This window comes from Salmo salar, chromosome ssa10 (assembly GCF_905237065.1).
Source record: "Salmo salar chromosome ssa10, Ssal_v3.1, whole genome shotgun sequence".
NCBI lineage: Eukaryota > Metazoa > Chordata > Actinopteri > Salmoniformes > Salmonidae > Salmo > Salmo salar.
This window is the reverse complement of record NC_059451.1, coordinates 70,958,630-70,985,591: the sequence shown is the minus strand read 5'-3', so window position 1 is coordinate 70,985,591 and position 26,962 is coordinate 70,958,630. Positions and strand designations below refer to the sequence as shown.

Here is a 26,962-nt window from a genome sequence, read left to right as displayed (position 1 = left end):
GTGAATTTACTCTCATATTCCCTTGAAGCCAACACTCAATGCGGGTTTTTTAGCAAATAAACAAGGAAACAATGATAATGCTTCAACACCTTTATTGTGCAATCAGAACGCCCTCCACACCTGTAGGCAACTGCAGCAACATTAGCAAACCAATGAGGTAGACTTTCAAACCCTAAAAAGCAGCACAAGAAACGTGATTAAAAAAAATAAAGAAAAAGAGGGATGACAATAGGTTTTTGGAACAGAGCCTCCGATGACAACAAAAGGGGTGGGAGAAGGGTATGGGGAGGTAGGCCATGTTTGGTCACATCATACTAGCAAAGTTAGTTCTACATTCAACAGGAACCAAGCGGCTAAGAAAAACACTTCTGATGACATCTATCCTGCTGAAAAAAGATAACAGGCGATTAAAAAAAACAAGTCAACCCTTTTCTCAAGTGCAAATTAAAAAGTACAACAGTAAGTTGATTAAAACTATGTACAGTCGAGATCAAGGTTCGTTCCAGTGTTATTTCCATATTATCTGATCATTAGTTGAAAGCCTGTTGGTTTGACTGGTCAGCATCTGGCAATGGATGGCTAAAAACGCTGGAACACCGACACAGCTAGGCAGAGCAAAGGCTTCAACCACTTCATATTTGTAAAAAACTAAATGTACAAACCGAAAGCCCCGGGCAATTACTTTGAAGGGGCAAAAACAAAAAAAAAAAAATTAAAAAGCAGTCAAGTAGATATTATATTAAGTTACCATGTTAGGACTTAAAACCATGAGTAAAAATGTGTAAAATACCTGCGTAAAAATATCAAGGTACGCTACTTCCCACCCCTCCCCCCAACAAAAACATCTACCTCTGAGGAATTTTGGTAGGTGTGGTGGGATGGTCAAAATAAAATAAAAAATAAAAAAGGCACAGTCTGGCATCTGCAATGAAGGACAATGGGACCTGAAATATAAAGTGAAGGATCAACAACAAAATAAACTCAAAATCTAGGGAGAGGAACATCTATGGATGCCTTTTAATGTCCTGCCCTGAATTATAACAGTATTTGTCTCAATGACTCCAACCCTTTACTGTGCATAAGTGCCATTAGTGAAAACAAGTAAACGGCAAAAAGAGAGCGCAGTGCAGTAGTGAATATTCCTAGTGGTTCATCCCCTGGGCCCTGTTGAGAGGGACAACAGGCTCTGGGGCTCCTGTGGTTAGCCTATCCCTCATCCTGGCTCCAGCTCCTGTTGGGGGGGGGGGGATCTCTGGAGCCCCCTGGAGTGTTGCCATGGCAGGCAGCTTAGCTGCAGTCCAGGCGCTTCTGGTTCCTCATGAGAGGCCTGTGGCTGCGGAGCACGTCCATGGAGTGCTGCCAGTGCCAGCAAGAGTGGCAGAAGTACTTGAAGCAGGCCTGTAGAGAACAAGTCAGTCAGTCACCACTTCAGACTGGAGCACTTGCATTTATTTCACTAATAACAAGACCTGAACTGCATCATCCCCAAACTGTTTAGTGTTAAGTAATAACCCATTGGCGATAACCCATCAATAAAATTAGTGCTGGACATTATCCTCTACCCTCCATTGTATGGGGTGTTCTCACCAGGTCTCTGCAGAAGAAGGGCCCTGGTTGTCGGTTACACACTTGGCACGTGGAGTCCTCCAAGTAGGGGTCGATCTGAACCTGAGTAGACAAATCAATGCATTGATCCAGCCCTGTAAAGAGGTTGAGTACTGGGTAAGGCTAGAGAGCTTAGGTTGCCTCAATCCATCTCTCAATGGAGATGCCCAATGGAAGCTCTCCTTACCTTTTTGGTGAACTTTGGAGTCTTGATCTCCACAAAGGCGGCGCTCACAGCCTTCAAGTAGCTCCTCTGGTTGTTGAAGGTCACACGTCCCGATCCTGCCGTTAAGGACACATGCTTAAACATCCCCTTCTTCACAACTACCTTGGTCAGACTGTCAGCTATTAACAGATTCATTTTCCCTTGTACTATAAAGGCACTATTCCCTTTTTAAATATCACGCTACTTGTTATCCCTGAGAAAAAAAACAGTTCACGTGGTCCAGTAGATAATGGAGCTTGGGAGGGTAAAGAGTAGTGTCAGGAGACAAGGCTAACCAATCCCAGGGTGCGTTGGTCCACACTACACCTACCTATGGGGTACTTGTGTTTGTCCGTGTCGATGCCAGAGTACATGACCCCTCCGAAGAGGTTGTTCATGATGAAGGCCAGGGCCTCTGCGTTGAGCATGCCATGCAGCGCGCCTACAAACACAGTCTTACTGGGGACCAGCCGCTGGGACGGGCAGCGCACAAAGTTACTGTCAACCAGCACCCAAGGGATTACCTGCACCTGAGGACATGCGGGGAAGGGGAAGATTAAAAAAATACGTAATACAGAGGGTTTCAATTTGAACACTGCAGCCAATTATGAAGGCTCCATCCAAAGTCAGTCACACATGGCAATGAGTCTAACCCTGATGGGGCCAAAGACTGGATTAGTAAGAGCAATATAGCAGAAGAGCCAACCTCATTGCCTTCACCCATCTAATTCCTACAGATCAGACAGCAGGTAGGCTAGGTGCTACAAGAACGTCCTACGGACAGAAATGGAACCAGGCGTTTGAAAGGGCACTACTCACGTCCTTGCAGCGCATCCTTCGGCTAGACATCTTGTAGTAATACTCCCTATAGTCATCCTTGTGGAGCAGGTCCTGGGTGCAAGCCTGCAGCAGCCCATGGACAGACCGCTCACTCTCAAACACCAGATACACATAGCCTGCAGAGACCAGTGTCAGTTAAAAAACACACAAGGAGTATATCATTCCCTGACGAAGGCTAGACATACCACAGCGTCAGTGTTTTTCTACATTCTTCAATATCTATATCCCTGTAGCATTGTATCCCTGCAGTATATCCTTACCGCCTACACACAAAAAAAAGAACAAAAAAAAGGTACATAACATTTGCACATTTCCCTGAAATGCAATTCAGGTTGACTATGGATTTTAGGTTATTTTATTCCACCGAAGAATAAACAAAAATAGAAGGCACCACTTACTGTGAAACACCAGAAGTGAATACATGCCAATGTACGTGTCCACCTCTATGCTCTGGGAGAACAATGAGTAAAATAAAATTTCTTCCACGTCAGCATTACCTTTAGGCATATTACCTTTGGGTGGGCAGCGTGGGTGCCTCCCATCCTTACCCGGCCACTCCACACTCAGAGGTCCGTACACGCTGAATGTGCCGACCAGGCTGGCTGTGGAGGGAGGGGAGAAGAGGTTAGTCACAGTAATTTAGCAGATGCTCTTATCCATCAAACCTGGGTTATGTTCAGTAGGGCATAACATTTTGAAACGGAAACAAAATTAGCATTCTTATTGGGTTGTTTGGCTCTTCTCACCTTCAGTCACATCCCATGGCACACCGCCCAGGAACACTTTACATGAGTACACTTGGTTCTTGTAGTTCCTGGGAGGCAGCTGGCCGCTCCATGTGAAGGTGGCATCGTTCACAGCTGGAAGAAAATGTAAGAAAGATGATAGCACAGTACAACTGTAGCATGTAGAAGAATACAGAGTAAAATACAACTAAATTACTAGACTTCTGAATTTGTCAATCATTTACATTAATTGGGCAATCAAGTTGAGTGAAAGGAGGGAACCAGCAAGAACGTGGCCGTGGAGAACTGGGGTGTATTCATTACTTCTTGCAACAAAAACCTTTACTGTTTAAGAACAAAAACGGAAGCAAACGGAAAGAGGGGCCTACATGAATCTGTCCGATAGAAACTCTTGTTTTCATTGCAAAAAGTTTTCCGTTTGGCGTAAACTGTGTTGCAAAACATTTTGTAAAAGACAAATCATTTTGCAATCGAATCCAACTAACGAATACACCCGATGTTGTTTCATGTGGTAGCTACAGTACCTGCAGCCTGTCTGTGCAGGCGAGCCTCCCTCTCGATGTTGAAGGGCTTCTGGGGCTCCTCCAGAAAGTCCCAGCTGGGCCACACTGAGGCCTGGGGCAAGCGCTTGGCCAGGGGCACCCCACAGCGGCCCTGGCCCGGTAGGGTGGGGGGCTCAGGGCTGAAAGCGGAGTTGACGTCGTGGAGGTCCAGGCGAGAACAGCCAATGGCTGTGCCTAGAATGTGGGGGTCCCTCTTTTGTACCCCCGGCATCATGAAGGGCAGGGGCGGGGAGATCCGCAGAGAAGACTGCAGAGAGGGAACACACACACTTAACTACAGCCAGAACTGTGCACAGAACTCTAGTGCCAGTTCCAAATCAATACCTACCAGTGTTGTGTTCGAGACCGATTCAAGATCAAGACCGGGAGGGGGACAAGGGGTCCGAGACAGAGTCAAGACCAGAAAAATGCCAGTCCAATTCAAGACCATTGTAATTTTGTAAAATCACCACCATAAGAGTTCAAATGGATTCTGTGTTCATATGGATTCTTTAGACATTCAGAATAGTGAAAAAATACATGCGGAGGGAAAAAGAGCCACTTTACAAATTACTAGCCCAAACACTGGGGAATAATGGGCCTTCTAAAACCTTCAGAGAAGGGCTAAGGATTTATAAAATAATTTAATTATTTTTTCAGATTTATTCTCTTTAGTTTTTGTTGGAAAGGAAAGGGTTAACACGGAAGCGAAAAAAATATATAAATCCTGATTGTTTCTTTGCTGGTCTCTAGCTAGCCAATTCAGCTATCGGCTAGGCCATCTGAAGCAAGATAAAGGCATCTGCCATTCAACTGTATTAGGGCAACATTTTGTGGAGTGACAGTGGTATCAACCAATAATTGTTTTATTAACTAGTCAAGTCAGTTAAGAACAAATTCTTATTTACAATGACTGCCTACCCCGGATGACGCTGGGCCAATTGTACACTGCCCTATGGGACCCCCAATAGCGGCCGGATGTGATACAGCCTGGATTCGAACCAAGGACTGTAGTGGCGCCTCTTGCACTGAGATGCAGTGCCTTAGACCGCTGCGCCACTCGGGGAGCTTAATAGGTGGGACCGTTTTTATAAAAACGTACGGAAACTTCTGCCTTCTTGAAGGCCAACAGGTCACCGCGCAATAGTGAACAGTAGTTTTCCGTCTCGCTAGCTAGCTTTTGTCGTCGGCTAGTTTGCTCATTTGTTAAGTTTCAAATGATCATCATCATCATCATGTGAATGGAACTGTGTTTATTGCAGAGCGCTTGCTGTTAGCCACCTCTTTGAAAATAACGTGTGTGAAATATTGCTGCATTTAAAGTTGAACTGACAGCATTTTAGCGTCATGAAATCTTATTAAAATCTATTCATATTCACACCCAGGAAGTATGAGACTTAAAGATTTTCTGACAAGCGACCACTTAGAGATGGCCATTTTCACGTTTTCATTAATTTTTTGAATGTGTATACTAAGGCATTTGTGAAAATTCTATAGCAATATAGTGTGTGAAAGTGGCTGTGCGTTTGGACAATTAATAAACATTGCAGTAAATAAAACATGTCCAGGACCGGAGTCTACACAGACCTGTGCGCGATGGCCAATCATAGCTACAGTAGGCCTTCATACTGGACTGTGTGTTCACAGGTAGTTGCAACAGCGCAAATTTAGATAATTCAAATGCATTCGCCAAAAGCCACAAAATACACCTGCATGGATATCTGTCAACACCACGTGAGTCCTCTTACATTTGGGAACTTTCCAGTCCTATTGATCAAACCACCATGAAAGGTAGGCTCTCTCCCTCAGTTATGCACATCAACTAATGCTAGCCAGAGCAAGATGAGCTAAAATTTAACAAAGGAACATTAGATAAACCCTCTCAAACCTTTTCAGCTAGTTGGCCGTCAAAATTGCACTGATAAACGATGGGGAATTGTAGCCTTCTCATCCTTCTGCAGCTTGCCTGCCAATGCATGCTTATCCCAACCTAGCACCCAAGCTAACTGGCTAAAGTTGGCTAGCTAGCTACTTCCAGACAAATGAGAACACCTCACTGACCATTTTACACGCAAAGCTGGTTACATGTTATCTAGAGCATTCTTGACCATCACGCTCCCCATCCAACATGACAGAGCTTGAGAGGATCTCCAGAGAAGAATGGGAGAAACTCCCCAAATACAGGTTGTGCCAAGCTTGTAGCATCATATCCAAGAAGACTTGAGCCTTTAAATCGCTGCCAAAGATGCTTCAATCAAGTACTGAGTAAAAGGTCTGAATACTTAAATCCAGGTGATTTAAGCTTTTATTTTGAATACATTTGCAAAAATGTAAAAGGGGTATTGTGTAGATTGATGAGAAAAGCAAAACAATTGTATCAATTTTTGAATAAGGCTGTAACATTAAATGTTGAAAAAGTCAAGGGGTCTGAATACTTTCCGAATGCACTGTAAGTTGAAACGTCTTTCCTTCCCTACCGATGTCATTCTTCTGTGAGCTGCTTCTTGCCAAAACAAGTTGAAAGCTGCACAATCTTGCTGCCTGCAGATTACATTCCACTGAAACTAGGCTGTGTGCGGCGCACATGTGAATATATTTCACGCGCTTTGCGATTATGTAGGCTACTTTGTGCCTGATTTCTCTATTGTACTTCATAATTGGTAAGTCGTATACCTCCACCACACTACTTTGATACATATCAGTAGGGATTAAGTAGTGAGTATACGCAATGCCCACTGAAAAAGAGGTGGGTATAATGTTTATATCTGCGTATACCCTCCTCTAAACCACTGGCCCTTTGTGAGTGCGCTGGTATTACGTTTGCTGTCCTTTCAGAATCACAAATCTGTCACACACGGAAGGCTTATAGGTTCGCCACTGCGCAAACATGTCTAATAGATAAGGCTGTTAAGATATTGTTTTCAAGAAAGCAGTCTATACATCCATCCTGGTATGGCAACAGCTTGGCCTCCAACCGCAAAGCACTACAGAGGGTGGTGCGCACAGCCCAGTACATCACTGGGGCCACAGTTACTGACATCCAGGACCTATATACTAGGCGGTGTCAGGGGAAGGCCAAAAAAATTGTCAAAGACTCCGGTCACCCAAGTCATAGATTGTTCTCTCTGCTACCGGAGCGCCAAGTCTAGAACCAAAAGGCTCCTTAACAGCTTCAACCCCCAAGCCATAAGACTTCTGAACAATTAAATCAGATGGCCACACGGACTATTTACATTGACACGCCCCCCCATTTTTGTTTTTACAATGCTGCTATCACTTATCTATGCAGTCACTTTACCCCTACCTACATGTACATAATAACTTGACTCTCCGTACCCCTGCAACGGTACACCCTGTATATAGCCACGTTATTTTTATTGTGTTACTTTTTAATTTGACTCTTTTTACTTCAGTTTATTTAGTAAATATTTTCTTAACCAACAATGCAGTTCAAGAAAGAGTTAAGGGCTTGTAAGTAAGAATTTCACAATACTTGATGTATTCTGAGCATGTAACAAATAAAATTTGACATTTGGTCTGGTGAAGCCGTTATGCGCTGACAGAATGGAAGCTGATAAAAAAAAATTATACTCCACTGGTCTCAGCTGTCAGACAGAGTCAAGACTGAGTACAAATGTATCCGACACAAGACCGAGCCAACATGTGATCGAGACTTGTCTTGAGTACGACAACACTGATACCTACCCAACCTTTACTCTGACATACATTATTCATAATTAGTTTGTCGTTGATGGATCCAGACAGTTTAAGTGCATACCAGGAATATTTCCAGCTGCCTCAGGCTAGACATAACTGATTATAGTGGAATCAAGTGTGGAAAACGGTTATTTCACTATAAAAAGCACAAAATGGCCTACACCATCTTGAGTATAGCTGAGGAGTGATCAGATTTAACAAGGCCCCTTAACTTACTGTTGAGTTTGAATAGTAGACATCAGCAGTGCTCCTCGTCATTCACTAACAGACCTTAGCTCAATTACTAGCCTTTAAACTGCAACATTTTATCTCCACCCCATGCCAAAATGTGTTGAATTGCAGGAAATTAGCTTTTGATTTGGTTGGTGGGGTGTCGCAAGAGGTCCCAAGTTGGTGGGGCCCCCAACCAAAACTTGCTTAGAACCCCCAAAAGGCTAGGGCCGGGCCTGAATCTGGGCATATGAAACAGCGCCAGAAAGACGTCTATTCTAGGGTCTTCAAATCAAAACTTACCAGCAGCTCAGAGAGGTGGTCCGATCCGGAGCTAAAGCCGCTGGTTTCAGAGTCTGCCGGGCTGCTGCAGCGCGAGTCCAGGAAGGAGCGCCCATGACTCAGCCCAGGGAACATCGCCAGCAGATCTGTGGTGCCCAGAGGTTCCAGAGGCTGGCCCAGTGGGCTACCCAGCATGCCTAGCACTATAAATACAAAGAATACTCATGTGCTCATCATACTGGAACTTGACTGGGACATCACTGAAGGAAACCTCAACAAATTCACAGAGCTAGTGAAGACAGCATTTTGTTTCCTTTAGGTCAGCATTTCTTAATTCTGGTCCTTGTGCAAAGAGGTGCACGTTTTAGCCCCAGCACTACACAGCGGATTCAAATAATTAACTCAAGCTTTGAATCAGGTGTGTAGTGCTAAGGCAAAAACAAAAATGTGCACCCCTTTGGATTCCTGCAACCAAGATTAAGAAACGCTGCTCTGGGTGATTAAGTTATTAACCTTGGAACACATTAAAGTGAAGCACACAACCTTAATGTATGGGTTTTAATGGTAAAAGGATAGAGCAGAGGAGTATTCAGAGAAACAGCCCTGGGCCCAGTTTCCCAAAAGCATCAGCGCTAAGTTCATCGTTAGAACTTTCATAAGAGCGTCATTAAATCGGAGCGGTTTCCCAAAAACATTGTTAACGTTGCAATTGAAAAACGCTCGTAATCTAACACCTGCCTAAGACCACTCATAGAAGAGCTAAGTATGTCATTAGATACTTTTTTGCCCTCCCGTCACTTTATACACAGATCTCCACTAAACATAGAATCACATGGTTTATCCATATCTCTGACTGTCATAGCTTCGGAACAAAGTTGATAAGTTGCCAATGTTTTTGCAATTGATAAACAAACAACGTATAAAACGATGCTTCAAATGAAAACAAATCATATTGAAATACATTTCACGTTTAAGCAATTGAGTTCGTTTGCTACTTGTAGGCTACTGTCCAATTTGTCTCGATACATTTCATGTGTAGCCTAACAGTGTGACAAATCTGTAATTTAGTGCATTTTCATTTTGTAAGCATTAGATTAAGCCACCTCAATATTTGCAGGCATAGGTGGTAATATCCCTAGGAGCTGAACAGTCGTCAGTATTGTGAAATTATGTTAAGGTAAGATTTGATTGGAGAAAGTACAGCGCTCCCCTTCTTTTGATCCTATCAGTATCGACATGCTCCAATGACACACTTAGCATCTCTGCATGGTGTTTTGGGAAACCCATGTTACATCTTCGGCCTTTGTAGAAAAGATGCATTGTTAAAACACTCCTAAGCCCAAGTCCCATCGCTATTGGGAAACTGGGCCCTGGGCATTCAAATGTGATTACATTCTGTGGCCCCACTGCCCTGGACGAGGGTGCCACTGCCAGGCCAAACAAAACTGCATCAGCAGCGAGTGTGCCATGCCAGAGGCAAAACTGATTAGTCATAGCAAAGAATTAAGAGATGTGACGAGGCAGAACCAGGGCTGGCCCCTTCTGGAAGAGCGTTTACCCTTGTGCACAGAAATATGTCTGATGAATCATCCTTGGAAGTAGGAGCTCATTGCTGCCACTTGCATCAGAGGCAATCCTAATCCAGAGAGCACATTATAGCTCAAAAATCATACCAGCACACCCCAAAAGGGGATTAGGGGGTCCTATTAGGATATTTGAAAGAATGAATCACAGCAAGGTTTATCACAGCAAAGGGTTCTATTAGGGCTGTGGCGGTCACTAAATTTTGTCAGCCAGTGATTGACAGTTATTTGCTTGACAATCTCATGCGAAATGTGTTTATGTTAATTAACGGCAATTAACATGAACACATTTCACATCTCCCGGCTTCCACACAAGCCACTGATGCAGACCTTTGGAACATCTACATTTTAAAAAGTCTAAGTCCATGTAATATACGCTACACCTTCACAATAAATCCATTATTTTAGACAGTGTGAGAGCAAAATTGCAAGATTGTTATAATACTTTTATTGCATCAAATGGTCGTTTTATGCAACAGAAGAGAGTTTTCACTTGATAATGCCTTGAATTTCCCAGTGGCATCCCCTTTGTGTGGCCATAATGTAACCTAAAATCCATGCCTTTTGCATCCCTTCTTCCTGAGAGCTGCCTGCTCTGAAGCACCGCTCGCTCACGCTGCTCCATCACCTGATCGATCTTTCTCACAGGCTACAAGTGAAGACAGACACATTGGGACGCAACTGCGTGCGTCCTTATCCAATTCCGAGGTGCATATTGAAGCTATTTGAAGAACTGTCCACATTTACTTCGTCAGCCAACAAGATGAGTAGGCCTAACATACAGCAAAGGCACTAGCCCATAGTACAAAAGTTAACCCATTCTATTCTGTGCCAGAAATAAATAATCCTACGTCTGGGACAATTGTGGGATGCGATAGATCCCAAATTAATACAAGCACTAGCATCAAAAAAACATTTTTTTTACATAATGAGGCTGACATATAATGTGACTGATTTCACATTATATGAGCAGCAATGCTCACACGGCAGTAGGTTATAAGCGCAAATGGTCCATTAGCTGGAAAACACCATTATGACCACAAATGCGATTACGCATGTAACGCTTTTATTATAAAAGGTGCATTTTTATGGTGAAAATGATCTTCCCCAAACTTGAAACTTACACGCTGCGTGAGCCAGTTAGACTCTACACCTGTTTTAAAGCGGATTAATGTGGTTAATTTTAAGAAGTTATTCGGCCACTTTAGTTGTGATACAAACTTTATGAAAACATACAGGCCTATGGGCAAGGCTACGTGTGCAACTGTGATTAGAAAAAGTTATAAAAAAAGGCATTGTTTGCCTTAAGCTGGGCTTCATTCCCAAGTGCTAATATATAATTCACAAGTGATACAGTAGGCTAATATTGTCACCCATCAGACTATTCTTGATTTAGCCTTTACATATACTAACTAACGTGTGAAATAAATTTTGATTTAGAATGGACCATTATCATGCACAGTCTCAAAATAGGGGCAGGGGAAAAAAATACATGTCATTATTAAAAAGCAAATGGCGGACACTTTTCCTGTGGTACATTTTCATGCCAGCCAGGTAGGCTATACTCCTGTTGTAAAATCAAATCAAATTGTATTTGTCACATGCGCCGAATACAAGAGGTGTAGACCTTAGTGAAATGCTTACCTACAAGCCCTTAACCAACAATGCAGTTAAGAAAAATAAGTAAAAAAATAAAACTAATAATTAAAAAGAGCAGCAGTAAAATAACAATAGCGAGGTTATATACAGGGGGTAACGGTACAGAGTCAATGTGCGGGTGCACCGGTTAGTCGAGGTAATATGTAAAAAAATAAAATAAAATAAATGTAGGGATGCACGATATCAGAATAGGCCGATATTAGCTAAAAATGCCAACATCAGCCAGATGTCTAGTTTAACGTTGATGTGCATACCTATATAACGTAGGTACATGAAGTAATGACGCCACATAAAATGTTGCGCTAAACATGCAACACAGCATTCCTAACTTAGACCACAATGTCTGCTGTGGATCAAGCAGTCAACAAATCGAGCAGTCATTTGAAATAGTAAGAACATTTCAGCGAGACAATTCAAAGGCGAAATCCATTAACACCAAGATAATGGAATTCATTGCCCTTGACAATCAACCACTCTGTTGTGGGTGATGTTGGCTTCGCGACTGGTTGAGCACCGCCGGTACACACTACCAAGTGCGCCATTTTTCAGATGTTGCCCTACCGGAGTTACACAGTAACAGCGTCACTGCTATTAGCTTCACAACATACTATGGAACGCCGTTTGGGTCTTTGTGTGTCAAAAAAGACGTCAAATAACACTATTTGACACGTTAAATAAGCTTTAATTTACCGCGTCAAATAACAGTTCTATTATAGAATGTTGTGTGTTCTGAATTTGCACGTGCAAGCCAAGCGCCACCACTACTACCAGTTGCACTGTCAAAGTCTGCAAACAAGCAAACACCGGCCATGAACGATGTGTTTACAATACCACGTTGGTAATAAAGAATAATTAGTTTGACTGCAACTTCTGGGGTAGGTAGCTAGCTTTAGCTTGGTACCTAGCTAGCACCAATACAACCAAACTGAAGACCATGACCTAGTAGAAACTGCAGTAATTTTCATTATTCTTAGTAATGATTTAGGAATCCCTGTGAGTAAGTATTAGCTAGGCAGCAACTTGTTTGCCTATTGAAAATAAATAGCTAGCCAGCTACTTAACCCTGTTGCCAAAGCTAACGTTATAAGCAGCCAGCTAGCTTCATCTGGCTAGTGAAGCTCGATCGGACCGGATTGTGAAGCTAGCCACAATAAGGATTAGGTACAATAGTGAAATTTGCAGTTTGCCTTCAAAATAAAAAGTACCTCTTTGAAAGTGATGCAGAAGGTTACAAATTGGTGGAATCATGCCATATTTAGACTAGATAATGTTAAACAAGGTTGGAATGTGAAGCAATGAAATGGGGTATCAGTCTACTCAGTGATACCCACAGAACACAACTGTTAAGAGTTTATGCAAATATTAGCGTTGTGTCTCTTATCGCGGGACTGTGACATCTCCTACCCAGTCAGCCAATTGTGTGTATTGACATTCATATTGCACTGTACAGTTTTACCTAAGGATTGGGGATCAATTGTCTTCCCTGTGGCTCAGTTGGTAGAGCATGGTGTTTGCAAAGCCAGCATGGTGTGTGCAATGCCAGGGTTGTGGGTTCGATTCCCACGGGGGGCCAGTACAAAAAACAAAACCCCCCCAAAAAAGTACATGTATGCATTCACTACTGTAAGTCGCTCTGGATAAGAGAGCCTGCTAAATGACTAAAATGTTAAAAATGTAAAATGTAATGAAATAAGATATTAGTCTACTCAATGCCCAATATATCCTCCTCAGAGTTCAGACTCCAAAATATCTATGCAGTATTGTTTTTCCTCGGGAATAGTGTTCAGTACACATAGGTTGACAATAAATGTGGCTCAATTTACAGTTGTTTCAGAGTTCCGCAATAAGAGCTATGATGCTAATGTTCTCTGGGTGTCACTGAGTAGACTGATACCCCATGTAATTGATCTACAATCCATAGGCTGTACAGTGAAATAAGTATGCCCCCAATGCAATTATAAAGTATAATACAGCCAGTGTGATTTCAACAGATTAAATAATTTATTAATTTGACACTTTTGTTGATTTATTTAACATGCCAACCTCGTTTAGCATGATCTATTCAATTATGGCATAATTCTAATATTTGTATTCATTTGCATCACTGTCAATGTCATATTTATATTTTGAAGGCTAACCTCAGTCCTCGTGGCTAATGCCTATTGTGGCGATCACAGATGGGTCCGACCACCATTAATAAAAGAACTGTCTTATAAATTAGGGTTATTTTAGATGACACCTAGCTATGTAGTTAGCTGGCTAACTATATAGCTACTGAAACAGATGTCGTTTTGCTATGTTTTTGGGGAAGAACATTGTTTGCATCCATAAGCTAGCTTTTTTTTTAATGACCAGCACTGTAGGTGTGCGAGACAACTTGACCAGCATCATAACATACGTATGTAATAACTCCGTAAAAAATGTATGAACGCGTTAAATTATTATGTGACATGAGATATTCAGGTCCTGATTGGTCAACAAACTTATTTGATGTGTATCTTTTTTGACACGCAAAGACCCAAACGGTGTTCCATAGAAATCCTGGTTGAGAATGAAACGACTGAACAAATGAAAAACCAAACACAGCAAGTAAGTGAAAGAAATAGGTTTTGATTATGTTTTACTGGTGATGGGGACATGCGTAAAAGCCAACAAAATAACCTTTTGGTCAGTGTGGTGTGTGTAACCTTTATTTAACTAGGGTAGTCAGTTAAGAACAAATGTATTTACAATGACGGCCTACCGCGGACGACCCTGGGCCAACTCTGCGCCGCCCTATGGGACTCCCTATCACAGCTAGATTTGATATAGCCTGGATTCGAACTAGGGACTGTAGTGATATGCAGTGCCTTAGACCGCTGCGTCCGTGTGTGTGTTAACTATTTAACTGTACTAGAATGCTTAAAATGCCGCTAAAATATCGGTTATTGGCTCCAGGATGCTGGCCTTCTAGGCAGCGTTGCAAAGAAAGTTATATCTCAGACTGGCCAAGAAAAAAAAAAGATTAAGATGGGCAAAAGAACAGACACTGGACAGAAGGCCAGCATCCCGGAGTTGCCTCTTCACTGTTGACGTTTAGACTGGTGTTTTCCGGGTACTATTTAATGAAGCTGCCAATTGAGGACTTATGAGGAGTCAGTTTCTCAAACTAGACACTAATGTACTGGTCCTCTTGCTCAGTTGTGCACCGGGGCGTCCCACTCCTCTTTCTATTCTGGTTAGAGCCAGTTTGCGCTGTTCTGTAAAGGGAGTAGTACACAGCGTTGTACGAGATCTTCAGTTTCTTGCAATTTCTCACATGGAATAGCCTTCATTTCTCAGAACAAGAATAGACTGACGAGTTTCAGAATAAAGTGCTTGTTTCTGGCCATTTTGAGCCTGTAATCGAACCCACATATGCTGATGTTCCAGATGCTCAACTAATCTAAAGGCACGTTTTATTGCTTCTTTAAATCAGAAACAGTTTTCAGCTGTGCTATCATAATTGCAAAAGGGTTTTCTAATGACCAATTAGCCTTTTAAAATGATAAACTTGGATTAGCTAACAACGTGCCATTGGAACACAGGCGTGATGGTTGCTGATAATGGGCCTCTGCGCACATATACACACACACACACATATATATATATATATATATATATACACACACATACATATAAATAAATCTATATACATATATTTTTTTTAATCAGCCATTTCCAGCTCCAATAGTAATTTACAACATTAACAATGTCTACACTGTATTTCTGATAAATGTTATGTTATTTTAATGAAAAAAAATAAGTGCTTTTCTTTCAAAAACAAGGACATTTCTAAGTGACCCCAAAGTTTTGAACGGTAGTGTACGTGCTCGTAGTTTGTCTATTTTATAATCCAATGATTGTACGTTGGCTAATAGGACCAATGGTAAATGCAAACCCACTCGCCATCGGATCCTTACAAGGCACCCAGGCCTACATTCACGATATCTCCCTCTCTTTCTCCTGCGAATGACACGGATGAGGGCCTTGTCGGGTGTCTGGAGTAAATCCTTCGCGCCCGACTTGTTAAAGAAAAAATCTTCCAGTACGAGGTGAGTAATCACTGTCCTGATATCTAGAAGCTCTTTTCGGTCATAGGAGACGGTGGCAGAAACATTATGTGCAAAATAAGTTACAAATAACGCAAAACAAGACAATGGCACAATTGGTTAGGAGACTGTAAAACAGCAGCCATCTCCTCCGGCACCATTATCCTATAAGCAACGTACTTAATATTAGGAAAGTTGAGAAATAAATATAGTAGGCCTAGCCTACATAAAGCTGATGGAATCCTCTTTTTAAAGAGGCCATCACTTTGTTCTCTCACGCAATTGCATAGCCTATAGAAATGTTACGCAACATGAGCTCATGGGCTCTCATGAAGTGTGTGATTAGATTTTCGATTACATTTGCATTGATGTCAGAGTGATTATAGGGACAATAGAGTGCTGAGTACCAGGCAGTTAGCAAGTTTGGTAAGCTACTAATAATTTTCAGCATCAGAGATTGGAGAAGCCTAATTACCATGATCTAACGGTCACATGGAATATGACTGTCTTCATGACTGACTCGTGACCATGATATGGCCCCCGCTACAGCCCTAGGTCCTATTCCTTCCCAGTGATCCCAAAACCAGTTTCTAACGAAAGGCAAAAATCATCATTCTTCCATTTATCCAAAACAGACTACTCCCACCTCACCTACATTTCATAAAGGTTTTTTAATTTCTTAAAGAAACCCATTTTTCCCCCCTTATGAAGGTTTTGTAGGTATGTGTACAATATGGCACTGGTACTCACTGGAGGGCGAGTTGGTGTGTGACGGAGGCTCCATGGCAGCGGAGGGCTGCTCCCAGCAGGCTAGGCTGAGCGACTGCAGCCCCAGGCCCAGCTGACTGAGGTCAGACAGGCCACCACCATGGAGCGTAGAGCCCTCGGCTCTGGAGGGGCAAGGAACCTTGCTGCCTATAGGGCTACCCATCACAGCAAAATCCCCATCTAGTAAGTCTGGAGAGAAGGAGAGAGAGAGAGATAGTGTGAGTATAAACGAGGCAGAGAAGGAGTACAAAGAGAGAGAGAACCAGACAAACCAAGTTGGGAGAAACTGAGTAAGGGAAGGCGTGAATCAGACAAAATGACAGTGCAGGTATAAAGGGAGGGTATAGTGAGAAAACATTCACAGCAGGCAACACCAAGAGAAATGCACAACCTCTGGAAAATCAATTCTACATAGTCTAGTTCCTAACTACCTACCACCTCATCCACCACACCCCTACTCCTCCCATCATCTCAGCCTTACCAACCTACTGTACCCGGGCAAGTGCCCAGAGGCTGCCATGCCTCTGTCGGCATCACCACCCAGCTAAGCATGTGACCTGGCCTCGGCTGCCCTCACACACTCCTGACGCTGCCATTCGGTGGTGTGAGAGATGGGTTGAATAAAGCTCTCACTCAGCACATGGATCCAACCAGGCAGCACCCGTGGCTGGGTGGCGCAGGAAGCAATGTGCTCTACTCGGTATCTCTCGGTAGAACGTGTGTGAGTGTGGGGCTCAGCAGTGTTCCCAGAATCTCTCTCGGCCGACTGTGTGTGTGTGCGTGCGTATGGCCGACTCCTGTAGCTCTCGCGAGTGTCCAACTGCTGCTGCGCACTGATCGGACAGGCTGAGAGCTGCTTTCTGCTTTCTCTTGCCTGCCTGAGCATGTGTTCCAAAACTCTGACTGGATTCACGCAACAGCGATCTGAGGAGAACAGCAGTCTGAGAAGTTGGACCCCCTCCAGATTCAGCCCCTCCCCATAACGCCTCAGTCTGGTCTGACTCAGCAAATCAGACCGGTAGGGAGGCAGACAGATTCAGCCTGCCTGATACCAACACTACTACTCATTTAACACTACAAAAAAAGCCTAGAAGCTTATTCAGAAGAGTATAAATTTACTGCTCAGATAAAGATATATATTTTGAGATGCATAATTCTCAGCATTGTATAACAGGGCATTATGTCAGTTCAATACATTACAATTCTATCTGCAGTGTTACAAATCTTGCATCTTGCTGAATAAGCCCTTTACCATTTGGCAAAACTAACAAAATGTCCCTGTAAGGAGATGAAAGTCAAGTTCTGCCTCGGTATTGGCAGGAGCCAGTACCTGGATCGGTTACAAGAGCAGCATGAATCAGCTTCAATGCTTTCCCAATCTCATTGACAGAAAGGGAATCAGCCGACTGCCATTGCAGCCCCAAACTGCTATAGAATGAGTTCTGCAGGAGTTATGAGAAACAATGCTGAGAACTCAGCATATTTATCAGAATAAAACTGAAAAGTGATGACTCATAGCTGTTCAATTCTAGACTAGACCCAATTTTACAAAGCGTTTCTTAAATTGCTTTGGAATTACCTGACAGGTGATGGACAGGCTCCCCCTTGTGGTTTGTGGGTGTAGTGCACACCCCAGTGAGGTTCAGAGAGTTGCCCAACATATTGTTAATTCGGCGGAAGATATCACCATTGCTGCATGTAGGCAGGGCTTGAGAGCCTGTATGCCAGTGGTCATGGAGCATCAGGTCTTCTTTCTGTTTGCAGGATGAATGTAGAACATGCAATGTACAACAAACAGACAATACTGCACATACATAAAGATAAGGCTTATTCCCCGTGTAGTCTAGATATGAAACGATAAAATAACAGGCCTAGTCTTTACAACTTGGCCTTGTTGGCTATTATTTCTCCGGTTGTCACTGCGTTTGAGGTAAACTTATTATCAGTCAAGTAATGGCAAAAACGCGATTAAATTTGCACTAGACATAAAAGGCAACCATAAATACATTTACATCGTTCAACAGTTAGAGCTGGACTGGTGATTATTTATGAATGGAAAATGTTAAATTGAAAGAACATATTGAACATGTCTGTAGCTAGCAGTTGCACCGTGGACAAAAGCTAAAGATGCTAAAGGTTAATTTTACATAGGACATGGTCGTTGAACGACTGCGAGGTTTATTTTATAGACAGCGCTCGACTATTCACACAAAAAGTCTACTTACCAGAGAAAAGGCCATATTGTTAGACAGGAACCCTGCGGGGATGTGTCAAATATTTGTCTGTCTGCCTCGAAACACTACTTGAAGACTACTTTCAAGACTCAGGTGTCATGATTAGGAAAATGTGCGTCAACTTATCTGTTAACGGCATGCGGGGTAATTCTTTTGAAATGGCTGAAGCGGCACCACTGAACTAGAGATGCATAGACCTACAAATCAAATTTTAACTCATTAAAATGGGGTACATCATGTCGTAGTTTCAGTACTATAACTTAAGTATTACATTGCCTCCTGTTAACCTCTGAAAACGGATTTTGAGGCACTTATTGAACTATTTAAAGTTTAGCACGCGGAGCGAAATCACACTGTCTGCTCATGGGCCCTAGGGTCAGTTGCTTCCAGACATGACGTCATATCATATCTAAATTGGCTACATTGTACTTCACAAACAGGAAGTAGCTGAATTTGAAGACAAGTCGATGACAAATATCCACATCAAAGAGTATCAAGTTAGGTTTTCCATCTCTTCGGTCCACATACAAAAAGGCTATAGACATTGACACATTTCATCCGTTTTATTTCAATATTTTCATTTGAATAATAAATAAAGCTTAAACACCACATTATTTCATAACCACACAGAAGATATGGTAGACCATAATCATGACATCAGAAAGAGAAAGCGAGTGTGCATTAAAATAACAATACCCTTTAAAGGATTGCTCCATCCACTATTATCTTAAATTCATTGCAAAGTTTTCATTTTGAGAGGAAGGTTTAACCTTTTAAAGTTATATATAGCTTTGTATTTTAGGGGAGGAAATAATAGACCACTGCCACGTTTAACAGTACTTTCAATAAGGTACTTTTCATAAGGTATGTGGTCAATGGTATGAGTTGAGCAAACGATGTCCTCAAATTGTCTGCATACCACTAATAAAATTAATTTGAAATTACATGTAAATTCAACTTAAATTCTCCTTTGTTCTTTGACTGTGTCATGACTCCACAAACCAGTGAATTAAGTTCACAAGCTTGAAAGATTTACCAGTGCGATACTGAACAAATAAAACAATTCAAATTTCAAGGAGTAAAAAACTGCTGTCATTTTCCCTTTTCTTTCACTCTTCAATTTTCTATGATAACTGTTATTGATGCTTGCTGTATTGAACTCCTTTGGTGAGACGATACAATTACATGTTCCTATGGCAAAAAAATCTAAACAAATAAATAACTTCACTTATGTCACGTAGGCAGCTCGGAGATATGCAGGTGTGTCTCCCCTATACAGAGCAAGGCCCTTTACCTGGTGTGACCCATTGGCGCCCAAGACAGCATAGCGCAGTTTCCTTAGGATCCCATTTCCATTTCCGTAGGTCTCATTATGACAACATCAGTGGGTTTATAGCATGATAGAAACCACCTTTAAATATAGCATGTTTAACCTATACTGGAAATACAGTAAGTATATGCAAAAGTCAATGGAAAGGCAGGAAAACACAGACAGCTGCTGATTACAGAACAGTTTGCCTTGGGCCATGATGATTTAACATTGTCATGTTTGGAAATCATTCATACACACAGACACACACTAACACAGACCTTAGTTTTTGTATTAAATATCGCAATGCATACAATCACATTTACTGTATATCATTTTTATCTGCAGGAGTCCCACTCAATAACATCTATTCTATGTGTATGACATTTAGCGGGCCAGGCGGTAGAGATTGAGAATAGAGAGCTACACTATTCAAAAGGGGACTTCATTGAACATTCAGCAGACCAAAGTAAATTGAGGAGCGACCACTTTTTCCTTGATGATATACCCTGTTACTGTACCTAAGTAATGTTGGTAATGGTGTAATGGTACCACACTACATTTATAAAAAGGCATGGTGTTTTCTACATAGTACATTTGCGCTTGGCTGAAACAAGTATAGCAAGAGTATAGGTGAGGACTTGCAGTCTTTCGCTCAGACAATAATGTACTGTACATCATGAGCCATTCGTAGATATGGCTAAAGAGAGCATGTCAAACCTTTACAGCAGTCATGACAAATGATAAGGAGGATTTTAGGTTAGGATAAACATCCCACTGGGCACTGACCTCAGTTCAATGTCTAGTTTTGAATAAAACATTTTTGAGTTAACGTGAATTCAATGTGAAATCAACAAAAAAATGTAGGTTAAAAGTTGGGTAAAAAAAAAGACAAAATTCCCTTACATTGATTACTTCCATGTTGATTCAACGTCGTCACAGATTTTATTTGATCAATGGGACGATTCTTAATGACTTATTGTCTTTACAAATCGTGTACAGTAATGCCATTCTGTAATTTGTTACGACGGTTCGTAGGAAGTGATTTTAAAAGTCAAAGTGGGGCCTATTATTTCCCCCAGATTTGCGTCTCTCGTATAAGTAAAAAAATCATCATAATTTGTTTGAAACCTGCATTACATGCAGAATATCAATTGAGCTATGGATCAAACATGTCTTCTACATATTCTTATCAGACTACCAGTATCTTAAGGAAGAGAAAGAGGACTCTAAGTATGGGGGCATTTGGAAGGGGAGTGGATGAATGTGTGGTTGTATGTATGTGAGTGAGCAAAGGGAGACAGAACCGAGCTGTAGGAGAGGAAGGAAATTGCTGGGGTCAAAGGTCAGGGGTCAAGAGTTAGGGGTCATCACTGGGTGAGGGCCTGAAGGATGTCCTTGACCAGCATCGTGCCAATCACCATTTTCTCACAGTTGACCGTCAGCTGGGCGGCCCCGTCCTCTTTGGTGACCACACTGACCAGTACAAGGCTGCCACTGGTCACCGTCTTCCCAGCGAACCTGTGAATCGGAAACGGGGGAGGAGGAACAGGAGGGCTAAGTTCAAAGATCAAAGAGCAGAAGTAAAGAGGAAGTTGAATAGTTGAATCAATATTATGACACAAAACGGCCATATTCTTTCATGATTTCATAACTTTCTATTTTGACACATTCCCCTACTATCTCCACTGTCTAATAAAACATGCAACATACTAATTCAAGAAATAAAAAAATCGATATCAATATGTATTCTGGCGACATCTGCCAACTTTGATAACTTTTCCAAACGCCCGCTACCCTCACCTGCACTCCTTGTCTGAGCCACAGGGCACTCGGCTGAGGTTGGCGGCAGTGGTAACCCTCTGAACGACAGCGTGCTCGCCCTGACACTTCTCCTCCAGGGTCAGCTTCTCTGTGATCTCATTCATGCCCATCAACTGACCTGAGGACAGTACAAAATAGCAGCGGTCAAAAGACGAGTGGTCAAGGAGTCTGCGCCAGCATCTCAATTCATCTTCCCGCGATTCCTTGCATCCTATCTCCTTGGCTGCTTCCCCTCCGTATTGGAGGAGACGGTCCAAGGTCCCTCGCCTCAGACCTTCTTCTCCAATACCTTTTTAGGGATGCAAGGAAAGAGTATGTGAGGAATCGAGGAAAGATGAATTACAGGTTCCAGCTTGAGTGAGATTGAACATGTGTTTGAAGAAGGTCAATTGAATTTTTGTTTTGATGAATGCTCATTGTCACCAGACTCCTTCAAAATAAGAGACTGTCCCGTGAATACATAACATTTTATCCAAACCTCCTTTTGTAATATCTCAAACTATATGGAGGCATTTGTGTCCATATACCATTTGATATTACAACAATCTAAAATCCATACAACTCTATAGGGTCTACTACCATAAAAGGGTTGGGTTTTACACAATTCTCTTAGGACTACACTAACTATATAATGCCTTAGGATTAAAAGACTAGAGATATGAGTCATTACATAAGCATGGGGCTTAATGTGAAAAACTATCTCGCAAGGCAGTGACACTTTCCTAAGAATAAGAAAGTAATCTGATATTTGCCAAAAAACAGGAGTTTGAGGGGAATAGCCTGCATGTGGATTACTTTATTTATCAGGTTGCAGGTCTATAACTCATATTTCTATCCTGCTTGTCTTTTTGTCACAAACTCATTTTCTCATATCACTGTCAAACTCCCTTGAACATAGAAAAGGCTCCCTGAAAGAGATTGAAATGTTCCCTCTTCGTTCTGTGACGTCTTAGTTATATTTAGCTGAATTCAGCAAACTTCTCCACAAACTTCCTCCACACTAAATCTAGAATATAATGACCATTAACTTGAAATGTATTATAAAACACCATTATATGCATTAAATGGAAGCAGCATGCTATACTGTCCTCTCACCACTCAGACAAAGTTAAGTTACCTATACTTCTCTAAAACATCTGAATGTGGTGAATGTGGCCTACAGTATGCATTAGTTACAGCCCATGTGTCTTACAGCCCGTATAACACAATAAATGCTGTGAAAGAAGAGCGCAATGGTTTCAAATGCAGTGCCTTTTAAAAAATTGGACATCCTCTTTACACATTCCCGGAACTACAGTATTCCAGTGCTAGGACATTGACTTGGGATTAGTGGATCTAAGTGGAGCATTCCCAGTCATTCCCAGTGGAGCTACAGTACATGTTAGAGGCTGGGATGCAGGTTAAGTTATGTTAGGTCAGTTGTGTCTGCCATTGAAGTGAACTGGAGATACATAGTGCAAATAGTCATTGGCACCCAGGCATTAGATATCGCTGTGGGGGGTGTAGGAGGGAACAGCTTGAAGCAAGGAGGGAGATGTTGAGGGGAAGGATGGGGAGGAGAGGTTGAGTCTCGTATGGGGGGTAGGTTGTTAAGGCAGGTGGCACATAGACAGCTGACGAGAACAAGTTCTATCAAAGGAAACTTACCTAGACTTTGTAATAGCGTCTCTATTGGGGCCAGTATCAAGAGGGAAGAACGGAGGATATGACACGTTTAAACACACAATATGGTTGGATTTGAGCTGAAAACCTTGCCCAGTGTTAGTGATTATGCTCCAAGGGTGACCATTGCTATTAAACCAAGTTAGAATGAATACCAAGGTTTCCTGGTGGATGTGGATTTGATCAAGTCAGAGGTGATAGTGCAGTAGTAGTCACATGCCATTGTTAGGGTTAGTTTGTGTAGTGACTGGTGGAAACTGCCATTCATCATTGACAAAAAATAAATATACTATGATTTGCCTCAGAAATGTATTAATTCTTGAGTGTTCTTTTGGATACCAACTCAAAACAACACCCAGAGAGGCAAAGACATCTCAAAAGATACTGCATCAATTCAGAGATTTTACTATTACAAAACTATAAAGTTGTATTACTCTTTGTTGACACTAGCATTGTTTCTTTAGCGCAGTCAAAATGGGGCCCATATCAAATGTGTTTGAGGGGGTTTCGTTGTCACTGATGTTTTTGTTCAATTGTTTGATTTCCATGCAGTGGTTCCTGTGCTCACCTTGCTCCTTTTTGAACTCATTTTCTGTCATAAAGATTGGCATCATCAGCTCTCCAACCGGTGGCTGGATCGACACAAAGAACTTCCTGGTGTGAGTGCTGCAAAGGAACAATAAGACATGACATGATTCACTTATAGGAGAATAGAGCAATAGGACTGTGCGGTGATTAGGGTCGCAAAATTCTGGAAACTTTCCCAGGAATTCTCTGGTTTACCAGAACTTCCAATAAGATTACCGGAATCAGGAGGGAATAAGTAGGTAGGGAATCCTACAACTCGGAGTCTTCCAAACAGGATTTCTGAAAAACCCAGGAACTTTGGGAAAGTTTCCAGAATTTTGCAACACTAGCAGGCTCTTTCTTACCAGAGCTGGAAGTTGGCCGCCTGCGTGGAATCACAGAAATCGATGCCCATCACCACACTAAGAGTTTCACCCGCAGGTAACACCTCTGAAAACAACACAAGATACTAGGTAAAAGAGACAGTGCACTAACTAGCTCAAAACAATGACAAACAGCTACCTAGATAAATCACTGAATGACTGAGGTGTAATTCTAATTTAAACTGACCCCGTTGCAAAACGTAACCCAACAAAGAACCATTTCTTTCAATTAGCTTTTCCAAAAAAGTATTCTTCGGATAAAAAAGGGTTCCATGTAGAACCCTACCGGTCCTCAAAGGATCCTTTTAGAACCCCTTTTTCAAAACTATTAAAAGAGGAATTCTGTTGTGAAATGTTGACTGACCGATCTCAGGGAACTCCTTGATCCTCATGCCTGACTGCAACTTGGCGTCCTCCATGTGCAGGCTCTTGGCCTCGGAGGTGGCGCTGTTGGTGAACTGGATTTTGACTGCCACCATGTGTGGGTCGGGGCTGAACGGCTGGCGGCTGAAGCAGTACTCCACTGACAGGCCCTCGCCGGTGATACGGTGGAGCAGCTCATAGGTCTTCAGGTTGCCGGATGGGATGATGGTCTGTAGTACGGAAACAGGTAGGGGGTTGAGTAAAAACTGCATGTTCAGCCAAGCAGGCTTACATATTGTAGCAAACACCTGGACACCTCATGATCTGTTGATGTAAGGGCTATAGTGTTGGGTTGACAGTCGCTGGACCCAGTTTAGAATCCCGGTTGGGGTTACTGTAGTAGGATGGTCCTTGTGGGTATCCGTACCTATGTATGACATGCGCAGACTAGGCTAGTAAACATGCTGAAGCAAGAACCTCGTTGTTGTACCTCTTTATTTTAGATGATACTACATTGTGTCATAATCACATAAACGTGAAGGACTTACCAAGTAAATCATACATTCAGTATCTGGATGATGTGTGAAATGCTTGATAATGTATGTGATATCAACAGAGAGGTATATTTTCTGGGTGATTTAAATATTGACTGGCTTTCATCAAGCTGCTCACTCAAGAAAAAGCTTCAAACAGTAACCAGTGCCTGTAACCTGGTTCAGGTTATCAGTCATCCTATCAGGGTAGTTACAAACAGCACAGGAATGAAATAATCAACATGTATTGATCACATCTTTACTAATGCTGCAGTAATTTGCTTTAAAGCAGTATCCAGATCCATAGGATGTAGTGATCACAACATAGTAGCCATATCTAGGAAAACCAAAGTTCCAAAGGCTGGGCCTAATATAGTGTATAAGAGGTCATACAATAAGTTTGGTAGTGATTCCTATAATATTGATGTAAAGAATATCTGTTGGTCCGTGGTGTGTAATGAGGAGCAAACAGACACTGCACTTCTTTATTTTAGATGATACTACATTGTGTCAGAAGGGGTTTTAATAATCACATAAACGTGAAGGACTTACCATGTATGTCATACATTAAGGGCGACAGGCTGTTTCAAAGCAAAGAAGGCATGGCGTTGGAGATAAACAGCGTAGATCATCATTGGGCTAGCAAGGACTAACGAGCAAGGAGTAAGTTACTGCTAGCAACATGTTGCAAGAGGAAGGAACTGGCGGGATTTTAGGGTTTGCGACTCCAAGTTCAACGGTCTGGTTAGGGTAGCACCTGTTTTGTGTTTAGTAATTAGTGGGGTATTTAGTCTGTCTGTTTTGTGTTTGGGGTTGTTTGGTGTCTGTTGTTGTAGGTTGAGGGATTATTATGCTTGTCCTTAGAATACGTTACGAGTTTTTGGCATTAGGGTTGCTTGGCTGCGTCCCGCTACATTCCTAGACTGGTTTTGTCTAGTTTGGAATTATTTTTACCCTGCCTGGTCAGTTCGGTTCTTTGGACTTGCATTCTTCATTAAACGTGTTTCACGTACCTGAGTCTCCTGCGCCTGACTTCACCCTTCCTGCAGAACTACTTTTGACAACACTGATCTACTCTAAGTGTGATGAAGGCGAGGATATATAAAATGCTTCACAATTGACTGAGGAAGAGAAACTTAACTACTGTGCCGTTAAAGACTGTGTTGAAATGCATTTCGTAGGGAGACAACATTATATTTGAGAGAGCTAGATTTAATGTGCGCAAACAGGAGCAGGGTGAAACCACCAACAGTTTTATCACAGCTGCTCACAAGCTAGCGGAACATTGTCGGTTTGGCGCACTCAGGGAAGAGCTGATCCCAGATCAGATTGCAGCGGGAATAGGAAATATCTCACTTTCTGAAAAGTTAGTTGGATTCCCAGCTTCCCTTTCCAAAGCTGTAAACCAGGTTAGGCAGAGTGAGACAGTAAAAAGACCAGCAGACGATGTTGGACCACAGCAGCTCCTTGCAGAGTGAGGAAATACATGCGTTTTCATACCGTGCAAAAAAAAACGTAGGGGAACGCAGAACAGAGACCGACGCAGAGAAAACAATCACAGACAGCACCAGTAGCCAGTTCAAGTGTTTGTCGCAAATGTGGGATAATCCCCTTTCCACAGCTGGAAAGACTGCCCACCAAAGGATGCGCAATTCAGGAAATGTCACTTTTCAGCAGTCTGTCGACCACCAAGTGCTAACAGTCAGTATCTGGATGATATGTGTGAAATGCTTGATAATGTATGCGATATCAACAGAGAGATATATAAATATTGACTGGCTTTCATCAAGCAGCCCACTCAAGAAAAAGCTTCAAACTGTAATCAGTGCCTGCAATCTGGTTCAGGTTATCAGTCAACCT

At 42.2% G+C, this 26,962-nt stretch overlaps 2 protein-coding genes across 15 annotated transcripts in view; both read right to left on the bottom strand.

Annotated features, from left to right (window-relative positions):
* Window positions 1–77: 77 nt before the first annotated feature.
* Window positions 78–17,187, bottom strand: cpeb1a (cytoplasmic polyadenylation element binding protein 1a). Of its 2 annotated transcripts, none has more exons than XM_045688051.1 (11): window positions 16,861–17,187; window positions 16,210–16,416; window positions 8,169–8,350; window positions 3,921–4,206; window positions 3,397–3,510; window positions 3,163–3,252; window positions 2,630–2,766; window positions 2,142–2,340; window positions 1,793–1,887; window positions 1,588–1,700; window positions 78–1,398 (listed from the first exon to the last, which is right to left on the bottom strand). In XM_045688051.1, the coding sequence occupies exons 1-11, from the start codon at window positions 17,111–17,113 to the stop codon at window positions 1,317–1,319; spliced, it is 1,758 nt and encodes a 585-aa protein (XP_045544007.1). In that variant the 5' UTR covers window positions 17,114–17,187; the 3' UTR covers window positions 78–1,316. The 2 variants fall into 2 exon arrangements, with proteins under 2 accessions (XP_045544007.1, XP_013979405.2); XM_014123930.2 differs by having other exon boundaries at window positions 1,588–1,668; window positions 16,861–17,184.
* A 1,822-nt stretch (window positions 17,188–19,009) lies between these two features.
* The window catches only part of ap3b2 (adaptor related protein complex 3 subunit beta 2), a 107,248-nt gene continuing 99,295 nt past the window's right edge, over window positions 19,010–26,962 (bottom strand). For 8 of the 13 annotated variants that reach the window (XM_014124029.2, XM_014124028.2, XM_014124030.2 and 5 more), the window contains 6 exons: window positions 24,571–24,799; window positions 24,189–24,273; window positions 23,825–23,922; window positions 23,242–23,262; window positions 21,574–21,712; window positions 19,010–21,327 (listed from right to left, as the gene is read on the bottom strand). In XM_014124029.2, coding sequence (XP_013979504.1) covers window positions 21,141–21,327; window positions 21,574–21,712; window positions 23,242–23,262; window positions 23,825–23,922; window positions 24,189–24,273; window positions 24,571–24,799 — 759 coding nt within the window. In that variant the 3' untranslated portion in view covers window positions 19,010–21,140. The remainder of the gene's footprint in view (window positions 21,328–21,573; window positions 21,713–23,241; window positions 23,263–23,824; window positions 23,923–24,188; window positions 24,274–24,570; window positions 24,800–26,962) is intronic. The other 5 variants (XM_014124031.2, XM_014124032.2, XM_014124024.2 and 2 more) reach the window with 3 other exon arrangements.